This window comes from Phasianus colchicus, chromosome 1 (assembly GCF_987193195.1).
Source record: "Phasianus colchicus chromosome 1, bPhaCol1.hap1.1, whole genome shotgun sequence".
Lineage (NCBI taxonomy): Eukaryota > Metazoa > Chordata > Aves > Galliformes > Phasianidae > Phasianus > Phasianus colchicus.
In genome coordinates this window covers 813211-840081 of record NC_143436.1, presented here as the reverse complement: position 1 = coordinate 840081, position 26871 = coordinate 813211, and the positions used below count along the sequence as shown (strand labels likewise).

The 26871-nt window shown below is 62.2% G+C and overlaps 1 protein-coding gene across 1 annotated transcript in view; it reads left to right on the top strand.

Annotated features, from left to right (window-relative positions):
- Positions 1-26312, top strand: part of LOC149919309 (cadherin-related family member 5-like) — a 35367-nt gene extending 9055 nt beyond the window's left edge. The window contains exons 4-16 of the mRNA XM_090134369.1: positions 2156-2215; positions 2293-2385; positions 4146-4232; positions 4315-4425; positions 10224-10388; positions 11901-11991; positions 13469-13575; positions 16368-16568; positions 17410-17535; positions 18610-18688; positions 20844-21034; positions 23438-23458; positions 26286-26312. Of these exons, the coding sequence (XP_089990495.1) occupies positions 2156-2215; positions 2293-2385; positions 4146-4232; positions 4315-4425; positions 10224-10388; positions 11901-11991; positions 13469-13575; positions 16368-16568; positions 17410-17535; positions 18610-18688; positions 20844-21034; positions 23438-23458; positions 26286-26312 (1359 nt within the window). The remainder of the gene's footprint in view (positions 1-2155; positions 2216-2292; positions 2386-4145; positions 4233-4314; positions 4426-10223; positions 10389-11900; positions 11992-13468; positions 13576-16367; positions 16569-17409; positions 17536-18609; positions 18689-20843; positions 21035-23437; positions 23459-26285) is intronic.
- Positions 26313-26871: the final 559 nt, after the last annotated feature.

Genomic DNA, 26871 nt, shown 5'->3' with positions numbered 1-26871 from the left:
CATCCATCCCTCATCCATCCCGCATCCATCCCGCATCCATCCTGCATCCATCCCTCATCCATCCTGCATCCACCCCTCATCCATCCCTCATCCATCCTGCATCCATCCCTCATCCATCCTGCATCCATCCCTCATCCATCCTGCATCCATCCCTCATCCATCCCGCATCCATCCCGCATCCATCCCACATCCATCCCTCATCCATCCCTCATCCATCCCGCATCCATCCCTCATCCATCCTGCATCCATCCCACATCCATCCCTCATCCATCCCACATCCATCCCACATCCATCCCACATCCATCCCTCATCCATCCCTCATCCATCCCACATCCATCCCTCATCCATCCCTCATCCATCCCACATCCATCCCACATCCATCCCTCATCCATCCTGCATCCACCCCTCATCCATCCCTCATCCATCCTGCATCCATCCCTCATCCATCCTGCATCCATCCCGCATCCATCCCGCATCCATCCTGCATCCACCCCTCATCCATCCCTCATCCATCCTGCATCCATCCCGCATCCATCCCACATCCATCCTGCATCCATCCCACATCCATCCCTCATCCATCCCGCATCCATCCCTCATCCATCCCACATCCATCCCACACCCACCCCTCATCCATCCCTCATCCATCCCTCATCCATCCCACATCCATCCCTCATCCATCTCACATCCATCCCTCATCCATCCCTCATCCATCGCTCATCCATCCCTCATCCATCCCTCATCCATCCCACATCCATCCCTCATCCATCCCACATCCATCCCTCATCCATCCCACATCCATCCCTCATCCATCCCTCATCCATCGCTCATCCATCCCTCATCCATCCCTCATCCATCCCACATCCATCCCTCATCCATCCCACATCCATCCCTCATCCATCCCACATCCATCCCACATCCATCCCTCATCCATCCCACATCCATCCCTCATCCATCCTGCATCCATTCCACATCCATCCCACATCCATCCCGCATCCATCCATCCCATACCCATCCCATGTCTGTCTTGTGTCCATCCATCTCTGTTTTGAGTCCATCCCATGCCCATCCCATATCCACCCCATGTCCTTCCCATGTCCATCCTATGTTCATTGATTCTCCAATCTGTGTCCATCCTGTGTCCATCCCATATCCTTCCCACATCCATCCCATGTCCACCCCTTTTCCAATCTGTGTCCATCCCATATCCTTCCCATGTCCGTCCCATATCCATCCCATGTTCATCCCGTGTTCATCCCATGTTCATCCCATGTTCATCCCATGTCCATCCATCCCACCCCCCTACACCCCCACCCCCAACCCATTCCTTCTCCCCAGGTTTTGGCCTGGACACCGTACCCCTACAGCGGGCAGTGCACCGTGTCCCCATTTGTGTGGTGTCCCCATGGTGTCCCCATCCGTGTGGTGTCCCCACGTTGTCCTCACCCATGTAGTGTCCTCATGGTGTCCCCACAGTGTCCCCACCCGTGTAGTGTCCCCACAGTGTCCCCATGGTGTCCCCACAGTGTCTCCATCTGTGTGGTGTCCCAACAGTGTCCCCACCGTGTCCCCATCTGTATGGTGTCCCCATGGTGTCCCCACGATGTCCCCACCCATGTAGTGTCCCCACAGTGTCCCCATCCGTGTGGTGTCCCCACGGTGTCCCCACAGTGTCCCCACCCATGTAGTGTCCCCACAATGTCCCCACCCATACAGCGTCCTCATGGTGTCCCCACAGTGTCCCCACCCGTGTAGTGTCCCCACGGTGTCCCCATCCGTATGGTGTCCCCATGGTGTCCCCACGGTGTCCCCACGGTGTCCCCACCGGTGTAGTGTCCCCACGGTGTCCCCACGATGTCCCCACCCATGTAGTGTCCTCATGGTGTCTCCACAGTGTCCCCACCCGTGTGGTGTCCCCACAGTGTCCCCACCCATGTAGTGTCCCCACGGTGTCCCCACGGTGTCCCCATCTGTGTGGTGTCCCCATGGTGTCCCCATGCATGTGGTGTCCCCACGGTGTCCCCGTCCATGTGGTGTCCCCATGGTGCCTCCATCCATGCGATGTCCTCACAGTGTCCCCATCTGTGTGGTGTCCCCACGGTGTCCCCATCCACGTGGTGTCCCCACAGTGTCCCCATGGTGTCCCTGTGCCCCACAGGAGCTGGAGTCCCCGGTGCTGATGGTGGCTCTGATCTGCGCTGAGGACGGCTCTGCTCCGGTACAGCATGTGTCCCTTGGGGTCACCAAACGTCCCCATGTCACCTCCTGTCCCCATGTCACCCCCTGTCCCCACAGGTGGAGTACCGGGTCATCGTGCAGGTCCTCAATGAGAACGACAACCGACCCCGCTTCCGTGGGGACCCCAACCTCACCCACAACGTCAGCGAGGTGATGGGGGGCGGCCGTGGGGTGGGGGTGGGGTGGACATGGGGACAGTGGTGGGGACAGGATGGACGTGGGGACAGGTTGGACACGGGGACGGTGGTTGAGAGTGGATGGGTGTGGGGATAGGATGGACATGGGGACAGGACAGACATGGGGACAATGGTGGGGGCAGGATGGACGTGGGGACAGGTGGGGATGGGGTGGACATGGGGACAATGGTGGGGACAGGATGGACGTGGGGACAGGTGGGGATGGGGTGGACATGGGGACAATGGTGGGGGCAGGATGGACGTGGGGACAGGTGGGGATGGGGTGGACATGGGGACAGTGGTGGGGACAGGTTGGACGTGGGGACGATGGTGGAGAGTGGATGGGTGTGGGGACAGGATGGACATAGGGACAGGATGGACATGGGGACAGGCTGGACGTGGGGACAGTGGTGGAGACTGGATGGGTTTGGGGACACTGGTGGAAGTAGGGACAGGGATGGCCATAGGGACAAGGACAGGCATAGGAATGGGGACAGGGACAGCCATGGGGACAAGGGTGGCCATAAGAGTGGGGACAGGTGGGGATGGGGACTGCCACGAGAACTGGGGTGCCCATAGGAATGGGGACAGAGTTGGGGACAAGGATGGCCATGGGGACCGGGGTGGGAATGGGGACAGGAGTGGCCATGGGGACAGGAATGGCCATGGGGACAGGAGTGGCCATGGGGACAGGGGTGGCCATGGGGACAGGGGTGGCCGTGACCATGGGGTGGGGACAGAGCTGGACACGGTGATGGGGGCAGAGATGTCCTTAAGGACAGGGATTGGTTTGGGGACACCCAGATGGGTTTGGGGACATCCAGATGGGTTTGGGGACACATGACCATGTTTGGGGATGGCCAGTTGGGTTTGGGGCACGTGGCCAGATCTGGGGACACCCAGATGGGTTTGGGGACACCTGGATGGGTTTGGGGATTCATGTCCAGGTTTGGGGACATCCAAATGGGTTTGGGGACATTCAGATGGGTTTGGGGACATGTGTCTGGGTTTTGGGAATACCTGGCTGGGTTTGGGGACACCCGGATGGGTCTGGGGACACCCAGATGGCTTGGGGGACACCTGGCTGGGTTTGGGGACACCTGGATGGGTCTGGGGACACATGTCTGGCTTTGGGGACACATGGCCGGGTTTGGGGACACCCAAATGGGTTTGGGGACACATGGCCAGGTTTGGGGACACCCAGATGGCTTTGGGGACACATATCCGTGTTTGGGGACACCTGGCTGGGTTTGGGGACACCCAGATGGCTTTGGGGACACATGGCTGGGTTTGGGGACACATATCCATGTTTGGGGACACCTGGCTGGGTTTGGGGACACATGGCTGTGTTTAGGGACACCTGGCTGGGTTTGGGGACACGTGGCTGGGTCTGGGGACACCCAGATGGGTTTGGGGACACATATCCGTGTTTGGGGACACCTGGCTGGGTTTGGGGACACATGGCCAGGTTTGGGGACACATGGCTGGGTTTGGGGACACATATCCATGTTTGGGGACACCCAGATAGGTCTGGGGACACATGGCTGCGTTTGGGGACACCTGGCTGGATTTGGGGACACATGGCTGGGTCTGGGGACACCCAGATGGGTTTGGGGACACATATCTGTGTTTGGGGACACATGGCTGGGTCTGAGAACACCTGTCTGGGTTTGGGGACACATGGCCGGGTTTGGGGACACGTGGCCGGGTTTGGGGACACGCGGTGCCCCGCAGCTGGTGGCCGTGCACTCGGTGGTGTTCAGCACCCAGGCGGAGGACGCGGATGGGGACACGCTGATGTACGTCATCGACGGCAGCTCGGTGGGTGCCGGGGAAGGGGAGGGGACGACGGGGGGACGCGTTGGGGACAAATGGCACTCAGGTCCCCCCGTGGTGTCCCCAGCCCGACGCGCGCTTCTTCCGCATCGACCTCCCGAACAGCGGCCGCGTGGTGCTGGCGCGGCCCCTGGACTTTGAGAGCCGGCAGAGCCTGGAGGTGGTGGTGACCGCTGTGGTGAGGCCACCGGGTGGGACCCCGAGTGTCCCCAAGTGTCCCCACTGTGTCCCCAGTGTGACTCCAGTGTGGCCCCGATGTGTTCCCAACATGACCCCAGTGTGTACCCAGTGTGTCCCCAAAACATCCCCATCGTGTCCCCAGTGTGTCCCAACACGCACCCAATGTGTCCTGACCACGGCCTCAGTGTCCCCCCAAAATGTCCCCAACGTGTCCCCAACTTGGCCTCTACATGACCCCAGTGTGTCCCCAACGTGTCCCCAATGTGTCCCCACCACATCCTCAGCATGTCCCCAGAAAAGCTCCAACTTGTCCTCAGTGTGACCTCCATGTGTCCCCAACATGTCCCCAATATGACCCCAAAGTGTCCCCATGATGTCCCAGATGTGGCCCCAGAGTGTCCACCAACATGTCCCCAGCGTATCACCAGTGTGTCCCCAACATGTCCCCAACATGGCTCGAATATGTCCCCAACTCATCCTAAATGTGTCCCCAACATGTCCCCAATGTGTCCCCAACATGTCCCCAACTCAGTGTGTCCCCAGCACGTCCCCAGGCTGTCCCCAACACATCCTCATTGTGTCCCAAACATGGCTCCAGTGTGTCCCCAACGTGTCCCCAATGCACCTCCAAAATGTCCCCAATATGCCCCCATTGTGTCCCCAATACACCCCCCAACAAGTCCCCAAAGTGTCCCCAATGCATCCTCTGTGTGTCCCCAAACTGTCACCATGTCCTCAGTGTTGTCCCCAGGTTGTCCCCAATGTGTCCCCAACACAGCTCCAATGCATCCTCAGTGTGATCTCAGTGTGTCCCCAACATGTCCCCCTCGTGTCACTGTGTCCCCAATGCGTCCCCAGTGTGTCCCTGACGTGTCCCCAACATGTCCCCAAAGCGCTCCCATTGTGTCCCAACAGTGTCCCTAACGCATCCTCAGTGTGTCCCCAGCATGGCTCCAGGGCATCCTCAAAGTGACCCCAACATGACCCCGGTGTGTCCCCAACGTGTCCCCAGGGTGTCCTCAGTGTGTCCCCAAAATGTCACCAAATTGTCCCCAACACAGCTCCGATGGGTCCTCAGCGTGATCTCAGTGTGTCCCCAACACCTCCTCAACGTGTCCCCAACGTGTCCCCAACACCTCCTCAACATGTCCCCAAAGTGTCCCCAACGTGTTCCCAAGGTGTCCCCAATATGTCCCCAACACCTCCTCAACATGTCCCCAAAGTGTCCCCAACACCTCCTCAACGTGTCCCCACAGTGTCCCCAACACCTCCTCAAGTGTCCCCAACGTGTCCCCAAAGTGTCCCCAACACCTCCTCAACATGTCCCCAACATGTCCCCAACACCTCCTCAACGTGTCCCCAACGTGTCCCCAAAGTGTCCCCAACACCTCCTCAACATGTCCCCAATACCTCCTCAACATGTCCCCAACGTGTCCCCAAAATGTCCCCTCACTGTTCCCAAACATGGCTCCAGTGCATCCTCAGAGTGACCCCAACATGTCCCCAGTGTGTCAACAGTGTGTCCCCAACATGTCCCCACTGTGCCCCCAACACGTCCTCAATGTGTCCCCAGTGCATACCCAGAGTGTCCCCAACATGTCCCCATTGCGTCCCCCCCCTCACTGCCCCTTCTTCCATTGTGCCTCCATGGTGACCCCGCTGTCCCCGTGACCCCATATCCCACATCCCATACCCCATGTCTCCACATCCCCACATCCCCACATCCCCATATCCCACATCTCCATGTCCCCATAGCCCATATCACCATATCCCATATCCCCTATCCCACACCCCACACCCCATAACCCCACATCTCATATCCCACAACCCATAACCCCACACCCCATAACCCCACATCCCACACCCCATATGCCACACCCCACACCCCATAACCCCACATCCCACACCTCACATCCCATAACCCCACATCCCACACCCCCTACCCCACATCCCACACCTCATACCCCCCTCACACCCCACACCCCATAACCCCACACCCCATAACCCCACCTCCCATATTCCACACCTCACATCCCATAACCCCACATCCCCATATCCAGTATCCCCTTACCCCACATCCCATGTCCCACATCCCATATCCCCCTCACACCCCACACCCCATATCCCACATCCCATAACGCCACATCCCACACCCCACATCCCCATATCCAGTATCCCCTTACCCCACACCCCATACCCCATGTCCCACATCCCATACCCCCCTCACACCCCACATCCCATAACCTCACATCCCATATCCCACACCCCATAACCCCACATCCCATATCCCACACCCCACACCCCATAACCCCACACCCCACATCCCATAACCCCACATCCCATATTCCACACCCCACATCCCATAACCCCACATCCCATAACCCCACATCCCATATCCCACACCCCACATCCCATAACCCTACACCCCACATCCCATAACCCCACATCCCATATTCCACACCCCACATCCCCACACCCCACATCCCATAACCCCACATCCCATATTCCACACCCCACATCCCATAACCCCACATCCCCACACCCCACATCCCACACCCCACATCCCACACCCCACATCCCACATCCCACACCCCACATCCCATAACCCCACATCCCATATCCCACACCCCACATCCCATAACCCCACACCCCACATCCCATAACCCCACATCCCATATCCCACACCCCACATCCCATATTCCACACCCCACATCCCATAACCCCACATCCCATATTCCACACCCCACATCCCCACACCCCCCCATCACCCCCCACCCCCCAATCCTATCCTCGTTAGGCGCTCCCCGCTAATTGGGGGCGACGTGATCCCATCAGCGCCCCACACCTGTCCTCAATCCCTGCATTAATTACACTAATTAGAATCACCCCCCCACCGCCACCTGGGCAGAGTGGGGGAGGGGCGGCCCCATAGGGAGTGGGGGAGGGGAACTGTGGGGTCTCTGCTCTGTGGGGTCACCACACTATGGGGTCACTGCTCTATGGGGTCCCTGTGCTATGGGGTCTCTGCTCTGTGAGGTCTCAGTGCTATGGGGTCACTGCACTATGGGGTCACTGCTCTATGGGGTCTCCGCACTCTGGGTTCAGAGTGCTATGGGGTCTCTGCTCTGTGGGGCCTCTGCTCTGTGAGGTCTCAGTGTTATGGGGTCACTGCTGTATGGGATCTCTGCACTCTGGGGTGTCTGCGCTATGGGGTCTCTGCTCTACGGGGTCTCAGTGCTATGGGGTCACCACACTATGGGGTCCCTGTGCTATGGGGTCTCTGCTCTGTGGGGTCACTGCTCTGTGGGGTCTCTGCGCTACGGGGTCTCAGTGCTATGGGGTCAGAGCACTATGGGGTCACTGCTCTATGGGGTCTCTGTGCTATGGGGTCAGTGCTCTATGGGATCCCTGTGCTATGGGATCTCTGCTCTGTGGGGCCTCTGCTCTGTAGGTTCTCAGTGTTATGGGGTCTCTGCTCTGTGGGATCTCTGCACTCTGGGGTCAGAGTGCTATGGGGTCAGAGTGCTATGGGATCTCTGCTCTGTGGGATCTCTGCTCTGTGGGGTCTCTGCACTATGGGATCTCTGCAGTCTGGGGTGTCTGCTCTGTGGGGTCTCAGTGCTATGGGGTCTCAGTGCTATGGGGTCTCAGTGCTATGGGGTCTCAGTGCTATGGGGTCAATGTACTGTGGGATCTCTGCTCTATGGGGTCCCTGCGCTATGGGATCTCTGCTCTATGGGGTCCCTGCACTATGGGATCATAGTGCTATGGGGTCTCAGTGTTATGGGGTCACTGCTCTGTGGGATCTCTGCACTCTGGGGTCAGAGTGCTATGGGGTCAGAGTGCTATGGGGTCAGAGTGCTATGGGATCTCTGCTCTGTGGGGTCTCTGCTCTGTGGGGTCTCTGCTCTATGGGATCTCTGCTATGGGGTCCCTCTTTATGGGGTCCCTGTGCTATGGGGTCTCTCTTTATGGGGTCTCTCTTTATGGGGTCTCTCTTTATGGGGTCTCTATGCTCTGGGGTCACTGCACTGTGGGGTCTGTGCTCTATGGGGTCTCAGTGCTATAGGGTCTCTGCACTATGGGGTTACTGCGCTATGGGGTTTCTGGATGTCCCCAACAAATGTCCCCAGTGACAATCCTAAATGCCCCCAGCGAGTGTCCCACTGATGTCCCCAAATGTTCCCCGTCCCCAATGCTGTCCCCACTGCTGTTCCCAAATATCCCTAAATGTCCCCAAATGTCCCCAATGCTGTTCTCAAATGCCCCCACTGTTGTCCCCAAATGTCCCCAATGATGACCCCCCTGCTGTCCCTAAACGTCCCCCTGATGTCCCCAATGCTGTTCCCCCTGATGTCCCTTGCTGTCCCTGAAATGTCCCCACTGCTGTCCCCAAACGTCCCCCCAATGTCCTCAGTGATGTCCCCACTGCTGTCCCCCCTGATGTCCCCAAACGTCCCCTGTGATGTCCCCAGTGATACCCCACTGCTGTCCCCAAACGTCCCCCCTATGTCCCCAATAATATCCCCAATGCTGTCCCCACTGCTGTCCCCAAATGTCCCCCCCGATGTCCCCACTGCTGTCCCCCCTGCTGTCCCTTGCTGTCCCCAGACGTCCCCCCAATGTCCCCAATACAGTCCCCAATGCTGTCCCTACTGCTGGCCCCAAATGTCCCCCCAGTGTCCCCATGCTGTCCCCCGCTATGTCCCCAATGCTGTCCCCACTGCTGTCCCCAAATGTCCCCCCTGCTGTCCCCACTGCTGTCCCCCCCAATGTCCCCTGCTGTCCCCAAATGTCCCCCCTATGTCCCCAATGCAGTCCCCAATGCTATCCCCAAACGTCCCCCCTGCTGTCCTCCCCGATGTCCCCTGCTGTCCCCAAACATCCCCCTATGTCCCCAGTGCTGTCCCTACTGCTGGCCCCAAACGTCCCCCCTGATGTCCCTACTGCTGTCCCCTGCTGTCCCCACACATCCCCCCTATGTCCCCAATGCTGTCCCCAATGCTGTCCCCCCTGCTGTCCCCAAATGTCCCACCTGCTGTCCCCAAAATGTGCCCCCGATGTCCCCTGCTGTACCCCCTATGTTCCCACTGCTGTCCCCAAAATGTCCCCCCCGATGCCCCCTGCTGTCCCCAGACATCCCCCTATGTTCCCAAATGTCCCTCTGCTGTCCCCACTGCTGTCCCCAGTGCTGTCCCCCTGATGTCCCCTGCTGTCCCCAAACGTCCCTCTATGTCCCCAGTGATATCCCCAATACTGTCCCCAGATGTCCCCACTGCTGTCCCCCCGATGTCCCCTGCTGTCCCCAAACATCCCCCCTGTGTCCCCAATGCTGACCCCAATGCTGTCCCTACTGCTGTCCCCAAAATGTCCCCAGTGATGTCCCCTGCTGTCCCCAAACATCCCCCCTATGTCCCCGCTGCTGTCCCCCCTGCTGTCCCCTGCTGTCCCCAAACATCCTCCCTATGTCCCCAATGCTGTCCCCAGTGCTGTCCCTACTGCTGTCCCCAAAATGTCCCCATGCTGTCCCCAATGCTGTCCCTACTGCTATCCCCAAAATGTCCCCAGTGCTGTCCCCTGCTGGCCCCAAACGTCCCCCCGATGTCCCCATGCTGTCCCCAATGCTGTCCCTACTACTGGCCCCAAAATGTCCCCAGTGCTGTCCCCTGCTGTCCCCAAACGTCCCCCCTATGTCCCCAATGCTGTCCCTACTGCTGGCCCCAAACGTCCCCCTAACGTCCCCCTGCTGTCCCCCCCGATGTCCCCATGCTGTCCCTACTGCTGTCCCCCCCGCAGGAGATGAACACGAAGGAGCGTTTCAACGCCTCGGCGCGGGTCCGGGTCCGCGTTCAGGACGGGGACGACCAGTACCCCCAGTTCCTGCCCTGCGCGCCGCCCCCAGCCCCAAACCTCTGCCTCAGCCCCACCTACAGCGCCAACATCACCCAGGGGGAGCTGCCTGTGTGTGGGGGGGCGGGGGGCAGCGGGATGGGGGGTGTTGGGGGGAATGAGGGGGATGGGGGTATTGGGGGATGGGGGGGAATGAGGGGGGCAGGGGGATGGGGGGTGTTGGGGGGTGGGGGGGAATGAGGGGGGTGGGGGGATGGGGGGTATTGGGGGGTGGGGGGGGAATGAGGGGGGTGGGGGGATGGGGGTGTTGGGGGGTGGGGGGGGAATGAGGGGATGGGGTATGGGGGGTATTGGGGGGAATGAGGAGGATGGGGGCTATTGGGGGATGGGGGGGAATGAGGGGGCTGGGGGGTGAGGGGTATTGGGGGATGGGGGGGAATGAGGGGGGTGGGGGGATGGGGGGTATTGGGGGATGGGGGGGAGGATTGGGATACGGGGGGTTTTGGGGGATGGGGGGATGGGGGGGGACGAGGAGGATGGGGGAATGGGGGGTGTTGGGGTATGGGGGGTATTGGGGGATGGGGGTACGGGGGTGTTGGGGTATGGGGGGATGGGGGACGAGGAGGATGAGGGTATGGGGGTGTTAGGGAATGGGGGTATGGGGGTATTGGGGTATGGGGGATATGGGGGGGACGAGGAGGATGGGGGAATGGGGGGTGTTGGGGTATGGGGGGTATTGGGGGATGGGGGACGAGGAGGATGAGGGTATGGGGGTGTTGGGGAATGGGGGTATGGGGGTATTGGGGTATGGGGGATATGGGGGGGATGAGGAGGATGGGGGGATGGGGGGGAGGATTGGGGTACGGGGGGTTTGGGGGTATTGTGGGGTATGGGGGGGGACGAGGAGGATGGGGGTATTGGGGGTATTGGGGTATGGGGGTGGGGGAGAATTGAGGTATGGGGGTGTTGGGGTATGGGGGTATGGGGGGGAACGAGGAGGATGGGGGTATTGGGGTATGGGGGGTGTTAGGGAATGGGGGCTGTTGGGGTATGGGGGGGATGGGGGGATGGGGGGTGTGGGGGGACAAGGAGGATGGGGGGATGGGGGGATGGGGAGGAATGAGGGGGGTGGGGGGATGGGGGGTATTGGGGGATGGGGGGAGGATTGGGATACGGGGGGTGTTGGGGTATGGGGTTATGGGGGGGGACGAGGAGGATGGGGGAAGGGGGGGTGTTGGGGAATGGGGGGTGTTGGGGGATGGGGGGTATTGGGGGTGTTGGGGGGTCTATGGGTGGGGGTCTATGGAGGGTCTTTGGGGTGAGGGGGTCTATGGGTTGGGGGATGTGGGGGTCTATGGGGGGTGGGGGGGTGGAGTGGGGTGGGGGGTCTATGGGTGGGGGGGTTTCAGCTGGGGGTCTTGGGTGGATGAAACAGACAATGACCCCTTTTGTTCCCTCTCTCCCCCCCCCATGTGTGTGTGCCCCCCCATGTGTGTGGCCCCCACCAATGTGTGCCCCCCATGTGTGTGTGCCCCCCACCAATGTGTGCCCCCCCATGTACGCGTGCCCCCCCCATGTACGTGTGCCCCCCCATGTACGTGTGCCCCCCCCACCCCCCCCCAGGGCGCCCCATTGCGGTTCAGCCCCGGCTCCATCCACGCTGAGGACGGCGATGCGGAGCTGCGGGCGCCCATCATCTATTCATTGCTGCCCGGTGCGGGGGGGGCACCCATAAATGGGGGGGGGCACACGGGGGGGGGTGATATCTGAGGGGGGAGCAGTATGGGGGGCACGCATGGGGGGGGGGCACAGATGTAGGGTGAAACACAGATATGGGGGAAGCGTGGGGCGGTGGGTGAGATGCTGGGGGGGGGGGTAGATATGGGGGGGGGGGGCAGCTGGGGGGGGCACTGATATGAGGTGGGGGGGGCACGGATGGGGCATGGGGATGGGCACAGATATGGGGAGATCTGAGGGGGGGGGTGAGGATATGGGGGGGCATTTGGGGGAGTGATCGATATGGGGGGGGGAAGGATATGGGGGGGCAGCGGGGGGGGCACAGACATGGGAGCAGGGATATGGGGGGGGCACGGGGGGGGCACACATATAGAGGGCGTGGGGAGGGGGCACGGACATGAGGGGCATTTGGGGGGGGTGAGGAGTTGGGGGGGCATGGATTTGCGGGGGGGGGGCATTTGTAGGGGGGGCACTAATATGGGGGGGGAATCCTGGGGGGGGGCACAGACATGGAGAGCAGGGATATGGGGGGTGTATTGGGGGGGGGGGCATGGATGTGGGGGGGTACGGATATGGGGGGGGGCACAGCCGTGGGGGGCAGGGATATGGGGGGGGCGTGGGGGGGGCATGGATATGGGAGGGGGAACAGAATGGAGGGGGGGCCTCACGCCCATGGGGGGGTCATTAATGCTGTGCCCCCCCCCCCCCTTATCCAGAGACCCCTCCCCATATTGTGCCCCCCCCCCTGCCTCCCCCCCCGCATTTGAACCCCTCTTATTTGGGTGGGGGGGTGATCTGATCCATGGGGGGGGGTTATTAATGTTGTGCCCCCCCCATTTGAACCCCCTTTTTTTTGGGGGGGGGGGGCTGTCCGATTCCTTGGGGGGGGGTCATTAATACTGTGCCCCCCCCCCCATTTAATCCCCAATTATTTTGATGGGGGGGGGGCAGTCAGATCCATGGGGGGGGTCGTTAATGTTGTGCCCCCCCCCCCCAATTAAGCCCTATTTGGGGAGGGGGGAGGGAGGTGCCAGACCCATGGGGGGGGGGGTCGTTAATGTTGTGCCCCCTCCATTTAAACCCTATGGGGGGGGGGGGTGTCAGACCCATGGGGGGGGGTCGTTAATGTTGTGCCCCCTCCCATTTAAACCCCTATTTTTTTTTGGGGGGGTGAGGTGTCAGACCAGACCCATGTGGGGGGGGAGGGGTCGTTAATGTTGTGCCCCCCCCCCACTTAAGCCCATTTTGGGGAGGGGGGAGGTGTCAGACCCATGGTGGGGGGGTCGTTAATGTTGTGCCCCCCCCATTTAAACCCTTATTTTTTTTGGGGGGGTGAGGTGTCAGACCCATGGGGGGGGCAGTCGTTAATGTTGTGCCCCCCCCATTTAAACCCTATTGGGGGGAGGTGTCAGACCCATGGGAGGGGGGGTCATTAATATTGTGCCCGCCCCCAGGCCGGCACAGCGGCCGTTTCCATATCGATAACGAGAGCGGCGCCGTGACGCTGCTCAGAGCCGTGGAGAGCAGCGCCGAGACCCCCAGAATACGGCTGAGTGTCATGGTGGGGGGGGGGGCACGGGGGGGCGCAGGGGGGGGACAGGGGGGACGGTGGGGGGGTACAAGGTGGGCATGGGGGGAGGGCTTGGGGGGGCAGTGGGGGGTACAAGGGGGGGCACGGGGGGGCAGTAGGGGGGTACAAACGGGGGGTTAGGGGTGGCAGTGGGGGGTACAATGAGGGGGTATGGGGAGGTTCGGGGGGGTTGGGGGGGCAAGGGGGGACGCAGGGGGGGTACGGAGGGGACGGTGGGGGGGTACAAGGTGGGGCATGGGGGGGGGCTTGGGGGGGCAGTGGGGGGTACAAACGGGGGGGTTAAGGGGTGAAGTGTGGGGGGTTGGGGGGCAAGGGGGGGCACCGGGGGGGGGGTGCGGGGGGGATGGTGGGGGGGTACAAGGTGGGGCATGGGGGGGTGGGGGGGGTTGGGAGGGGGGGCAATGGGGGATTGAGGGGGTTTATGGGGGGAACGGGGGGGCATGGGGGGGGGCACATAGGGGTAATGGGGGGGAAGGTGGGGGCATGGGGGGGTTGGGTGCATGGGGGGAGCACTGGGGGGTTTGGGGGAGGAATGGGGGGGTGGAGGGGCAAATAGGGGTAAGGGGGGGATGGGGGACATATAAGGGTGAGGGGGGGGCACGGGGGTGTTAAGGGGGGGCACATAGGGGCAATGGGGGAGCATGGGGGGGCATGGAGCGGGTGGGGGAGACAGGGGGGTTGGGAGGGGAGGAAATTGGGGGTGGGGGGGCACATTGAGGGGCGGGGGGGCATGGGGGAGAACCCCAAACACCCCATAACCCCCAGTGACCCCCATAACCCCAACTCCCCCTATGATCCTGCATGACCCCATGACCTCCTATAACCCCATGACCCACCATGACCCCATGATCCCCCATGACCACCCATAACCCCATAACTCCAGACCCCCCCATCCCCCATGATCCCCCATAACCCCCCATAACCTCCTAGCCCCCATAACCCCATACACCCCATGACCTCCCATAACCCCGTGACCCCCCATGTCCCCCATGATCCCCCATAACCTCGCATAACGCCCTAGCCCCCATAACCCCATACACCCCATAACCCCCCATTACCCCATGACCCCCCATGACCTCCTATAACCCTGACCCCCCATGTCCCCCATAACCCCATATAACCCCATGACCCCCATAACCCCATATAACCCCCATAACCCCATGACCCCCATGACCCCATGACCCCCATAACCCCATATAACCCATGACCCCCATAACCCCGTGACCCCCCATGACCCCCATGTCCCCATGACCCCCATAACCCCATGACCCCATATAACCCCATACACCCCCAATGACCCCCATAACCCCATATAACCCCATAACCCCATGACCCCCATGACCCCCATGACCCCATGACCCCCAGAACCCCATATAACCCCATATAATCCCATAACCCCGTGACCCCCCATGACCCCCATGACTCCATGACCCCCATAACCCCATGACCCCATATAACTCCATGACCCCATGACCCCCATGACCCCATACACCTCCCATGACCCCCATAACCCCATATAACCCCATATAACCCCATGACCCCCATGACCCCATTACCCCCAGAATCCCATGACCCCCATGTAACTCCATGACCCCATGACCCCCATATCCCCATATAACCCCATGACCACCATGACCCCATAACCCCGTGACCCCCCATGACCCCCATAACTCCATATAACCCCATGACCCCCATAACCCCATATAACCCCATATAACCCCATATAACCCCATATAACCCCATATAACCCCATATAACCCCATATAATCCCATGACCCCCATAACCCCATATAACTCCATGACCCCCCATGACCCCATATACCCCCACAACCCCCATGACCCCGTGACCCCCCATGACCCCATGACCCCATATAACCCCATATAACCCCATGACCCCATATAACCCCATGACCCCCATAACCCTGTGACCCCCCATGACCCCCATGACCCCCATAACCCCATATAATCCCATGACCCCCATAACCCCCATAACCCCATATAACCCCATGACCCCCATAACCCCGTGACCCCCATAACCCCATATAACCCCATGACCCCCATAACCCCATATAACCTCATGACCCCATATAACGCCATGACCCCCCATGATCCCCCATGACCCCCATGACCCTATATAACCCCATGACCACCATGACCCCATATAACCCCACGACCCCCATAACCCCGTGACCCCCCATGACCCCATGACCCATATAACCCCACAACCCCCATGACCCCATATAACCCCATGACCGCCATAACCCTGTGACCCCCTATGACCCCAATGACCCCATGACCCCCATAACCTCGTGACCCCCCATGACCCCCATAACCCCTTATAATCCCATGACCCCACATAACCCCATGACCCCCATAACCGCATGACCCCCATAACCCCATATAACCTCATGACCCCATACAACCCTATGACCCCCATAACCCCATATAACCCCATGACCCCATATAACCCCACGACCCCATGACCCCATATAACCCCATGACCCCCCATGACCCCATATAACCCCACGACCCCCGTGACCCCCCATGACCCCATGACCCCATATAACCCCACGACCCCCATGACCCCATATAACCCCATGACCCCCCATAACCCCATGACCCCCATAACCCCATGACCCCCCTATGACCCCCATAACCTCATATAACCCCATGACCCCATATAACCCCACGACCCCCATGACCCCATATAACCCCATGACCCCATATAACCCCGTGACCCCGTGACCCCCCCACGACCGCAGGCAGCCCAACGCGACGACCCGTCCAAGTTCGCTCTGGCCGCGCTGGAGCTGCGCGTTCTGTTCCCCAACCTCCACCCGCCCCGCTTCCCGCTCCGTTCGCTCCGCGCCTTCGTGCCGGCCGGGCCTCGGGACGCGGCGCTGCTCACCACCTTCGGCGGCCGCGTACTGCGCCTGCGCGCCTCGGACGGAGATTTCCCCGGGGTGCGATAGGGGGCGCTGCGGGGAGTTGGGGGGGGGTAGGGCGGTATGGCGATGTGGGGGGTGTGGGGGGTGTGGGGTGGGTATGGGGGGTTGGGGGGGTATGGGGATATGGGGAGATATGGGGATATGGGGGGTATGGGGATATGGGAGATGTGGGGATATGGGGGGTATGGGGATATGGGAGATGTGGGGTGCATATGGGGGGTGTGGGGGGCATGGGGATATGGGGGTGCAAGGGGGGGTGTGGGGGATATGGGTGGTGTGATGGGGGGGTGTGGGGGGTATGGGGATGTGGGGGGATATGGGAAATGTGGGGTGGATATGGGGGGTGTGGGGGGTGTGGGGTGGGTATGGGGATATGGGGGGTATGGGGGCTATGGGGATATGGGGGGATATGGGAGATGTGGGGTGGATATGGGGGGTGTGGGGGGGATGGGGGGATATGGGGGTATGGGGATATGGTAATATGGGGATTATGGGGGACATGGGGGGTATGGGGGGTGTGCGGGGTGGGATGTGGGCTGTGGGATGTGGGATGTGTGATATGGGCTATGGGATGTGGGCTATGGGATGCGGGATGTGGGGCCACGTAGGGCCGTATGGACCCCGCAGGAGCAGCACCCCCAGCTGCACTACGCGCTGCGCTGCCCAGATGTGGGATGTGGGCTATGGGATGTGGGATGAGGGATATGGGCTATGGGATGTGGGATGTGGGATGAGGGATATGGGCTATGGGATGTGGGATGTGGGATGTGGGCTATGGGATGTGGGATGTGGGATGTGGGATGTGGGCTATGGGATGCGGGATGTGGGGCCACGTAGGGCCGTATGGACCCCGCAGGAGCAGCACCCCCAGCTGCACTACGCGCTGCGCTGCCCCGACTCGCAGCTGTTCCAGCTGATGCCCAACGGAATGGTGGTGGCTCAGAGCCAGCGGCTGCGGCCCGCAGAGACGCACAGCCTGCAGGTGGGGGGCGGGGGGATGGGGGTGGGGGGGGATGGGGGATATGGGGGCAGAAGATGAGGGGGGTATGGGGGATATGGGGTCAGAGGGGGACGGGTATGGGGGGTATGAGGGTATGGGGTCAGAGGGGGATGGGGGGGTATGGGGGATATGGGGTCAGAGGGGGATGGGGATATGGGGATATGGAGGATATGGGGTCAGAAGATGAAGGGAGTATGGGGGATATGGGGGGTATCGGGGTATGGGGGATATGGGGGGTATGGGGGATATGGGGTCAGAGGGGGATGGGGGGGTATGGGGGATATGGGGGGTATGGGGGATATGGGGTCAGAGGGGGATGGGGATATGGGGATATGGAGGATATGGGGTCAGAAGATGAAGGGAGTATGGGGGATATGGGGGGTATCGGGGTATGGGGGATATGGGGGATATGGGGTCAGAAGGGGATGGGGGTATTTGGGGGTATGGGGTCAGAGAGCGATGAGGAAGTATGGGGGGTATGGGAGGTATGGATATGGGGTATGGGGTCAGAGGGGGATGGGGGGTGTGGGGGGGATGGGGTCAGGGGGGATGGGGTCAGAAGGGGATGGGTGATATGGGGGATGGGGTCAGGGGGGGTGTGGGGGGGTGTGGGGGGGATGGGGGATATGGGGTCAGAGGGGGATGGGGGCAGTGGGGTGTGGGGGGATATGGGGGATATGGGGTCAGAGGGGGATGGGGGTTGTGGGGGGGATGGGGGATATGGGGTCAGGGGGATGGGGGGTGTGGGGTGGGGGGGGATATGGGGGATACAGGGTCAGAGGGGGATGGGGAGTGTGGGGGGTTTGGGGGGTATGGGGGGTATTGGGGGAATGGGGTCAGGGGGGGATTGGGGGTATGGGGATATGGAGGATATGGGGTCAGAAGATGAGGGGGGTATAGGGGGTATGGGGTCGGAGGGGACATTGTGGGGACACCGTGGGGACACCATGGGGACATCTGGGGACAGTGATGTGGGGCGGTGAGGGACCCCATGGGGTCGTTTGGGGCCATTTGGGGCCATTTGGGGCCATTTGGGGCCGTGCTGTGACCCCGCAGGTGGAGGTGTGGGACGAGCAGTCGGGGGAATCGGATACGGCCACGGTGCTGCTCGATGTGCTGTGGCCGGGGCAGGCGGGTACGGCCCCATAACCATAACCCCATAACCACTAACCCCATAACCCCATAACCACTAACCCCATAGCCACAAATCCCATAACCCCAAACCCCATAACCACAAATCCCATAACCCCATAAACCCAAACCCCATAACCCCATAACCCCAAACCCCATAACCCCATAACCCCAAATCCCATAACCCCATAACCACAAACCCCATAACCTCAAACCCCATAACCCCATAACCACAAACCCCATAACCCCAAACCCCAGAACCCCAGAACCCCAAACCCTGTAACCCCATAACCCCAAACTCCATAACACCATAACTCCATAACTCCAAACCCCATAACCCCATAATACCATAACCCTGTAACCCCAAATCCCATAACCCCAAACCCTATAACCCCATAACCCCAAACTCCGTAACGCCATAACTCCATAACTCCAAACACCATAACCCCATAATCCCATAACCCTATAACCCCAAACCCCTTAACCCCACAGCCCCATAACCCCCCAACCCCAAACCCCATAGAGCACAGCCCCATAACCCCACAGCCCCATAACCCCACAACCCCAAACCCCATAGAGCACAGCCCCCTAGACCCACAGCCCTATAATCCACAGCGCCATAACCCTACAGCCCCATAACTCCAAACCCCATAGAGCACAGCCCCATAACCCCAAACCCCATTACCCCACGGCCCCATAACCCCATAACCCCATAACCCCAAACCCTATAGAGCACAGCCCCATAGACCCTCAGCCCTATAACCCACAGCCCCATAGCTACAGCCCCATAATCCCACAGCCCCATAGAGCACAGCCCCAAACCCCTTAACCCCACGGCCCCATAACCCCACAACCCCAAACCCCATAGAGCACAGCCCCATAGCCCCACAGCCCCATAACCCCACAGCCCCATAACCCCCCAACCCCAAACCCCATAGAGCACAGCCCCCTAGACCCACAGCCCTATAATCCACAGCCCCATAACCTCACAGCCCCATAACTACAGCTCCATAACCCCAAACCCCATAGAGCACAGCCCCATAGAGCACAACCCCATAACCCCAAATCCCTTAACCCCACGGCCCCATAACCCCACAACCCCAAACCCCATAGAGCACAGCCCCATAGAGCACAACCCCATAACCCCAAATCCCTTAACCCCACGGCCCCATAACCCCACAACCCCAAACCCCATAGAGCACAGCCCCATAACCCCACAGCCCCATAGACTGCAGCCCATAACCCCACACCCTAAAGCCCCACAGCCCCATAACCCCAAATCCCAGTACTCCCCCAGTCCCCCCACCTCCTCCCAGTACCCCCCCACTGCCTCCCAGTCTATCCCAGTTCCCCCCAGTCCACCTCCAGTACCCCCCCACCTCCCCCCAGTCCATTCCAGTGCCCCCCACTGCCTCCCAGTACCCCCCCACTGCCTCCCAGTCTATCCCAGTTCCCCCCAGTCCACCTCCAGTACCCCCCCACCTCCCCCCAGTCCATTCCAGTGCCCCCCACTGCCTCCCAGTACCCCCCAGTTATCCCAGTAAAGTTCCCAGTGCCCCCCAACTACCCTCCCAGTACCCCCCCACCTCCCCCCAGTCCATCCCAGTGCCCCCCCACTGCCTCCCAGTACCCCCCAGTTATCCCAGTAAAGTTCCCAGTGCCCCCCAACTACCCTCCCAGTACCCCCCCACCTCCCCCCAGTCCATCCCAGTACCCTCCCCACTACTCCCCAGTAACCCTCCCAGTCCATCCCAGTACCCCCCACTGCCCTCCAGTCCATTCCCAGTAACGCCCCAGTTCATCCCAGTCCCCCCCACCTCCCCCCAGTCCCTCCCAGTACCCCCCCACTACCTCCCAGTCCCTCCCAGTGCCCCCCCTCTGCTCCCCAGTCCATCCCAGTACCCCCCAGTCCACCTCCAGTACCCCCCCACCTCCCCCCAGTCCATCCCAGTTCCCCCCAGTCCACCTCCAGTACCCCCCCATCTCCCCCCAGTCCCTCCCAGTGCCCCCCCCCGCCTCCCAGTACCCCCCAGTTATCCCATTAAAGCCCCCAGTGCCCCCCCAGTCCCTCCCAGTACCCCCCCACCTCCCCCCAGTCCATCCCATTCCCCCCCATCCCCCCAGTGCCCCTCACTCACCCCTCTTTTTCTCCCCCCCAGCCCCCCCCGACCCATCGGAACCGACTGCGAGCCCTGCACTGAGCCGGGGGGCGCTGGGGGGGGCGCTGGGGGTTCTGCTGCTGTTGGGGGGGGCGGTGCTGCTGGGACTCCTCCGGGCCGCCAGGCGGCGACAGCGGCGACAGCGGGGGGGGCAGCGAGCGGCGTTGGCCATGGAGAAACACCCCAATGTGGTACGGGGGGGGGGGGGAAGGGTGGGGGGGGGCACCTACATGGGGGGGGTAGTATGGGGGGGGGGGCAGTATGGGGGGGGTGCCTATGGGGGGGGCACCTATGTGGGGGGGGGGGCAGTATGGGGGGGTGCCTGTGGGGGGGGCACCTACATGGGGGGCACCTACATGGGGGGGGTAGTATGGGGGGGGAGGGCCTTCGTGGGAGGGGGGGCACCTACATGAGGGGGGCGGGGGGGGGTGTCTATGAGGGGGGGGTTGGCCTCCGTGGGGGGGGGGCTGTATGGGGAGGTGCCTGTGGGGGAGAGGGGCACCTAAATGGGGGGGCGGGGGGGGGGTAAAGGGGGGAATTGGGGAGTGGTGTGTATGGGGGGGGGGGGCATCCGTGGGGGGGGGACAGTATGGGGGGGTACCTGTGGGGGGGGCACATTTGGGGGGGTATTTATGGGGGAGCATCTATGGGGGGAGCATATTGGTTGCAGGGGGGGCTTGGGAGGGGTGTGTATGGGGGGGGGGGGCATCCGTGGGGGGGGGTAGTATGGGGGGGTGCCTGTGGGGGGGGCACCTACATGGGGGGGGTGGGGAGGGGTGTCTATGGGGGGGGGCCTGCGGGGGGGGAGGCAGTATGGGGGGGTGTTTATGGGGAGGGCACCTATATGTGGGGGGGGGGGGCAGGTATGGGGGGGGCACCTACATGGGGGGGGGGGAAGGGGGAATTGGGGAGTGGTGTGTTGGGGGGGGGGGGCATCCGTGGGGGGGGGAGCAGTATGGGGGGCACCTACATGGGGGGGGTGAGGGGGGGAAGGGGGGAATTGGGGAGTGGTGTGTATGGGGGGGTGCAGTATGGGGAGGTAGCTGTGGGGGGGGCGCATATGGGGGGGTATTTATGGGGGGGCATCTATATGGGGGGGGGCATATTTGGTGCAGGGGGGGGACAAGGGAGGGGTGTGTATGAGGGGGAACATCTGTGGGGGGGGCAGTATGGGGGGCACCTACTTGGGGGGGGCAGGGGGAGGGAATTGGGAATTGGGGAGTGGTGTGTATGCGGGGGGGGTCTCCGTGGGGGGGGGGGGCAGTATGGGGGGGGTGCCTGTGACGGGGGGGCACCTACATGAGGGGGGGGGCAGGTATGGGGGGGGCACCTACATGGGGGGGGTAGTATGGCGGGGGGTCTTCGTGGGGGGGGGGGGCAGTATGGGGGGGTGCCTGTGGGGGGAGGGGGCACCTACATGAGGGGGGGGGCAGGTATGGGGGGGGCACCTACATGGGGGGGGACGAGGAGGGGGGAAGGGGGGAATTGGGGAATGGTGTGTTGGGGGGGGCATCCGTGGGGGGGGGCAGTATGGGGGGGTACCTGTAAGGGGGGGCACATATGGGGGGGTATTTATTGGGGGGCATCTATATGGGGGGGGGCATATTGGGTGCAGGGGGGGGAATTGGGGAGTGGTGTGTATGGGGGGGGGCACCTATATGGGAGGGCATTATGGGGGGGGGGGGACATCGATGGGGGGGGCAGCCATGGGGGTGTCTGTATGGGGGGGCACCGATATGGGGGGGGGGCATATGGGGGGGTGGGGGGGAATTGGGGAGTTGGGGGGTATTTGGGGGGGGGGCAGCCATGGGGGTGTCTGTATGGGGGGGTACTTATATGGGGGGGGCACTTATGGGGGGTAGATATGTGGGGGGGCATCTATGAGGGGGGGCATCTATGAGGGGGTGTCAGTAAGGGGGGGTGCATGTGGGGGGGCATATTGGGGGCGGGGATGGGAATTGGGGGGGTGTGCATGGGGGGGGGGGGCACCCATGGGGGGTATCTGTTGGGGGGGGGCACCTGTATGGGGGGGCTTATGGGGGGGTATATAAGGGGGGAGGGCTCATATGGGGGAGGTGGGTGGTATGGATGGGGGGGGGCATCCATGGGGGGGGGGAACATATGGGGGGATATATTTTTTTCGGGGGGGGGGTCTCATATGGGGGCTCTGGGAGGCGTATATGGGGGGGGGGGGTTCATATATGGGGGGGGGTTCATATATGGGGGGGTTCATATATGGGGAGGTTGCCTCTGTGGGGGGGAACCATATGGGGGGGGGGGGCAGAGAGGGGTATATATGGGGGGGGACACGTATGGGGGAGTCACTGATATGGGGGGGGGGGCATCTACATGGTGGGGGGGACAAATGTGGGGGGGTCTGGAGGGCTTATATGGGGGGGGCACACTTGGAGGGATGTCCCCTCAAGGGGGGGCGTCCATATATGTGGGGGGGGGGGCACACGTAGTATCATATGAGGGGGTGTTGGGTGGGGGGGTCTTGTGTGGGGGTGGGGGGGTTATAAGGGAGGAGTTGCCCCCCCCCAACCCCCCCGACTGATGTCTTCCTCTGTGTGTCCCCCCCCCAAAACGCATAGAGCCTGCGGTGGTTCCAGCCGGTGAGGGGGGGGGGGACGTGGGGGGGTAAATGGGGGGGGGCACGAGGAGGGCTTATGGGGGGGTTTTATGGGGGGGGGGTCATATGAGGGGATCCAATGAGGGGGGAGTCCAATGGGGAGGTCATATGGGGGGGTTCTATGGGGGGGGTCCAAATGGGGGGGTCTTATGAGGGGGAATTCTCCGGGGGGGGGGGGGGGGTTCCATTGGGGGGGTCATATGAGGAAGGGGGGGGGTCATATGAGGGGTTCTACGGGGGGGTCCAATGGGGGGGTCTTATGGGGGGGTTCTATGGGGGGGGGCAATTGGGGAGTCATATGGGGGGGTCCTTTGGGGGGGCTCCAATTGGGTTTTATGAGAGGGTTCTATGGGGGGGGTCCAATTAGGGGGGTCTTATAAGGGGGTTCTATGGGGGGAGTCAAATTGGGGAGTCATATGGGGGGGGTTCTATGGGGGGGTCCAATGGGGGCGTCATATGGGGGGAGTTCTATGGGGGTGAAATTGGGGGGGTCTTATCAGGGGGTTCTATGGGGGGGGGTCAAATTGGGGGAGTCATATGGGGGAGTTCTATCAGGGGGGGTCCAATTAGGGGGGTTTAGGAGGGGCTTCTATGGGGAGGGTCAAATTGGGGGAGGTCATATGAGGGGGTTCTATGGGGGGGGTCAAATTGGGGGGGTTCATATGAGGGGGTTCTATGGGGGGGGGGCCCAATGGGGGGGTCTTATGGGGGGGGTCAAATTGGGGGGGTCAAATTGGGGGAGTCATATGGGGGAGTTCTATCGGGGGGGTCCAATTAGGGGGGTTAAGAGGGGCTTCTATGGGGAGGGTCAAATTGGGGGGGGTCTTATGAGAGGGTTATATTGGGTGTGGGTACAATGGGGGGGTCATATTGGGGGGTCCTATGGGGGGGGTCCGATTGGGGGGTCTTATGAGGGGGTTCTATGGGGGGGGATCATATGGGGGGGTTCTATGAGGAAGGGGGGATCATATGAGGGGTTCTATGGGGGAGGTCCAATGGGGGCGTCATATGGGGGGGTTCTATGGGGGGGGCCCAATTGGGGGGGCCTTATGAGGGGCTTCTATGGGGGGGTCAAATTGGGGGGGTCATATGAGGGGGTTCTGTGGGGTGGTTCAATGGGGGGTCTTATGGGGGGGTTCTATGGGGGGGTCAAATTAGGGGGGTCTTATGAGGGGGTTCTATGGGGGGGTCAAAATTGGGGGGTCATATGAGGGGGTTCTAAGGGGGGGTCCAATGGGGGGGTCTTATGAGGGGGTTCTATGGGGGGGGCATATGGGGTGGTTCTATGAGGGGGGGTCCAATTAGGGCGGTCTTATGAGGGGGTTCTATGGGGGGGTCCAATGGGGGGTCATATGAGGAAGGGGGGGTCATATGAGGGGTTCTATGGGGAGGGGTTCTATGGGGGGGGTCCAATGGGGGCTCTTATGAGGGGGTTCTGTGGGGGGGGTCCAATGGGGGCGGCATATGGGGGGGTTGTATGGGGGGAGGTCCAATTAGGGGGGTCTTATGAGGGGGTTCTATGGGGGGGGTCAAATTGGGGGGGGCCATATGAAGGGGTCCTATGGGGGATCCTGGGGGGGTAATCATACAGAGGGAAGGGTTTTATGGGAGGGTCATATGGGGGACTTCTCTGGGGGGGGGTCCATTGGGGGGGTCATAGGAGAGGGTCCTGGGAGGGGGGGGGTTCTTATAGGGGGAGGGGTCCATTGGGGAAGTCCTATGGGGGGGGTCATATGAAGAGTCCTGAGGAGGTTCTGGGGGGGGGAGGGAGGCGTATGGGGGGGGTCCTATGGGGGGTCCCACGGAGGGATAAAATGGGGGATGTCCTATTGGGGGGGGGGTCATATAGAGAGTCCGGGGGGGGTCCTATGAGGGTCAGTTCTAAGAGGTGGGATCCAATGGGGGGGGGGGTCATATATGGGGGGACGGGGGGGGGGTCCTGTGTACGAGGGGGGGCTGTGAGGGAGGGGGGTTCTATCGTGAGGTCTGGGGGGGTTTCATATGGGGGGGTCATATGGGTGGGGTCTCGCGGGGGAGGGGAATCCTGGGAGGACCCTATAGATTGCGGGGGGGGGCAAGAATCCAATATGGGGGGAGTTAAATGGGGGGGGGTCCTTTGGGGGTCTCCTAACCTCTCCCCTTCTGCCCCCCCCCCCCCCCCCCCTTTCTCCCCAGGTTCCGGCCGCCAAATCCTCCCCGACTCCCCCGGCCCCCAATCGCCCCCCCGACGGCCGCAGCGAAGGGGGCGACGCCGGGGGGGGCGCGGGGGGGGGAAACTCCTCCCCTCCTCCCCCCCCACCCCCTCAGCCCCCCCCCGCCCCCCACACACCGGTGGCCAACTCTGTAGGGAGGGGGGGGCGACCCCCGGGGGGGGGGGGAGGGACGGGGGACAACGAATCTCCTCCGCCCCCCCCGCCCCCCCCACCCCCTCCTCCGCCCCCCCCCCCCCACGACCACCACCACCATCATCACCGCCCCCCAGCAAAGCCCGGGGGGGGGCGCGGACGACCAGCAAGCGGAGGGATCTCGCGAGGATTTGGGGGGGGGTCTTGGGGGGGGGCACGCGGAGGGGTCGTGGGAGGGTGGGGGTCACCGGCGGGGGGGGGACGTCGAGAGGTCTCGCGGAGGGGGGGGGGTCGGCGGGGGGGGGACGGCGCTGCCGGCGCTGCAAGAGGAGGAAACGAGCGAAGAGAGCGCCGAGGGGGGAGGAGGGGGGGGCACGGAGGGGGGGGGGCACGACAGCGAAGCCCCTCCTCCCGGTCCCCCCCCCCCCGCCGCCCCCCCCCGGGGTTCCCCCCGCGCTGCTGCAGCTGCTGGAGGATTCCATCGAGTGCTGAGGGGGGGCGGGCGGCGTGTGGGATCCCCCCCCCCCGGTGTAAATATGGGGTGTTGGGGGGGGGGGGGCGGGGTGGGTGTGTGCCCCCCCGGGGGTGGGGGGGTCAATAAATGCGGCCCCAGAGGTGGGGCGGAGTGCGAGTGGGGCTTTGCTGGGATGGACTGGGAAGGGTCTGGGAGGCACTGGGATGGACTGGGGGGGTACTGGGTTGGAGTGAGGGGGTACTGGGATGGACTGGGAGGCACTAGGATGGACTGGGGAGGCACTGGGAGGGCACTGGGATGGACTGGGAGGGCACTGGGATGAAGTGGGAGGGACTGGGAGGTATTGGGATGGACTGGGGGGCACTGGGATGGACTGGGAGGGCACTGGGGGGCACTGGTATGGACTGGGGGGTACTGGGATGGACTGGGAGGGCACTGGGATGAACTGGGAGGGACTGGGAGGTATTGGGATGGACTGAGGGGTCACTGGGATGGACTGGAGGGAACTGGGGGATACTGGGATGGACTGGGATGGCACTGGGGGGTACTGAGATAGACTGGGGGGGCACTGGGGGG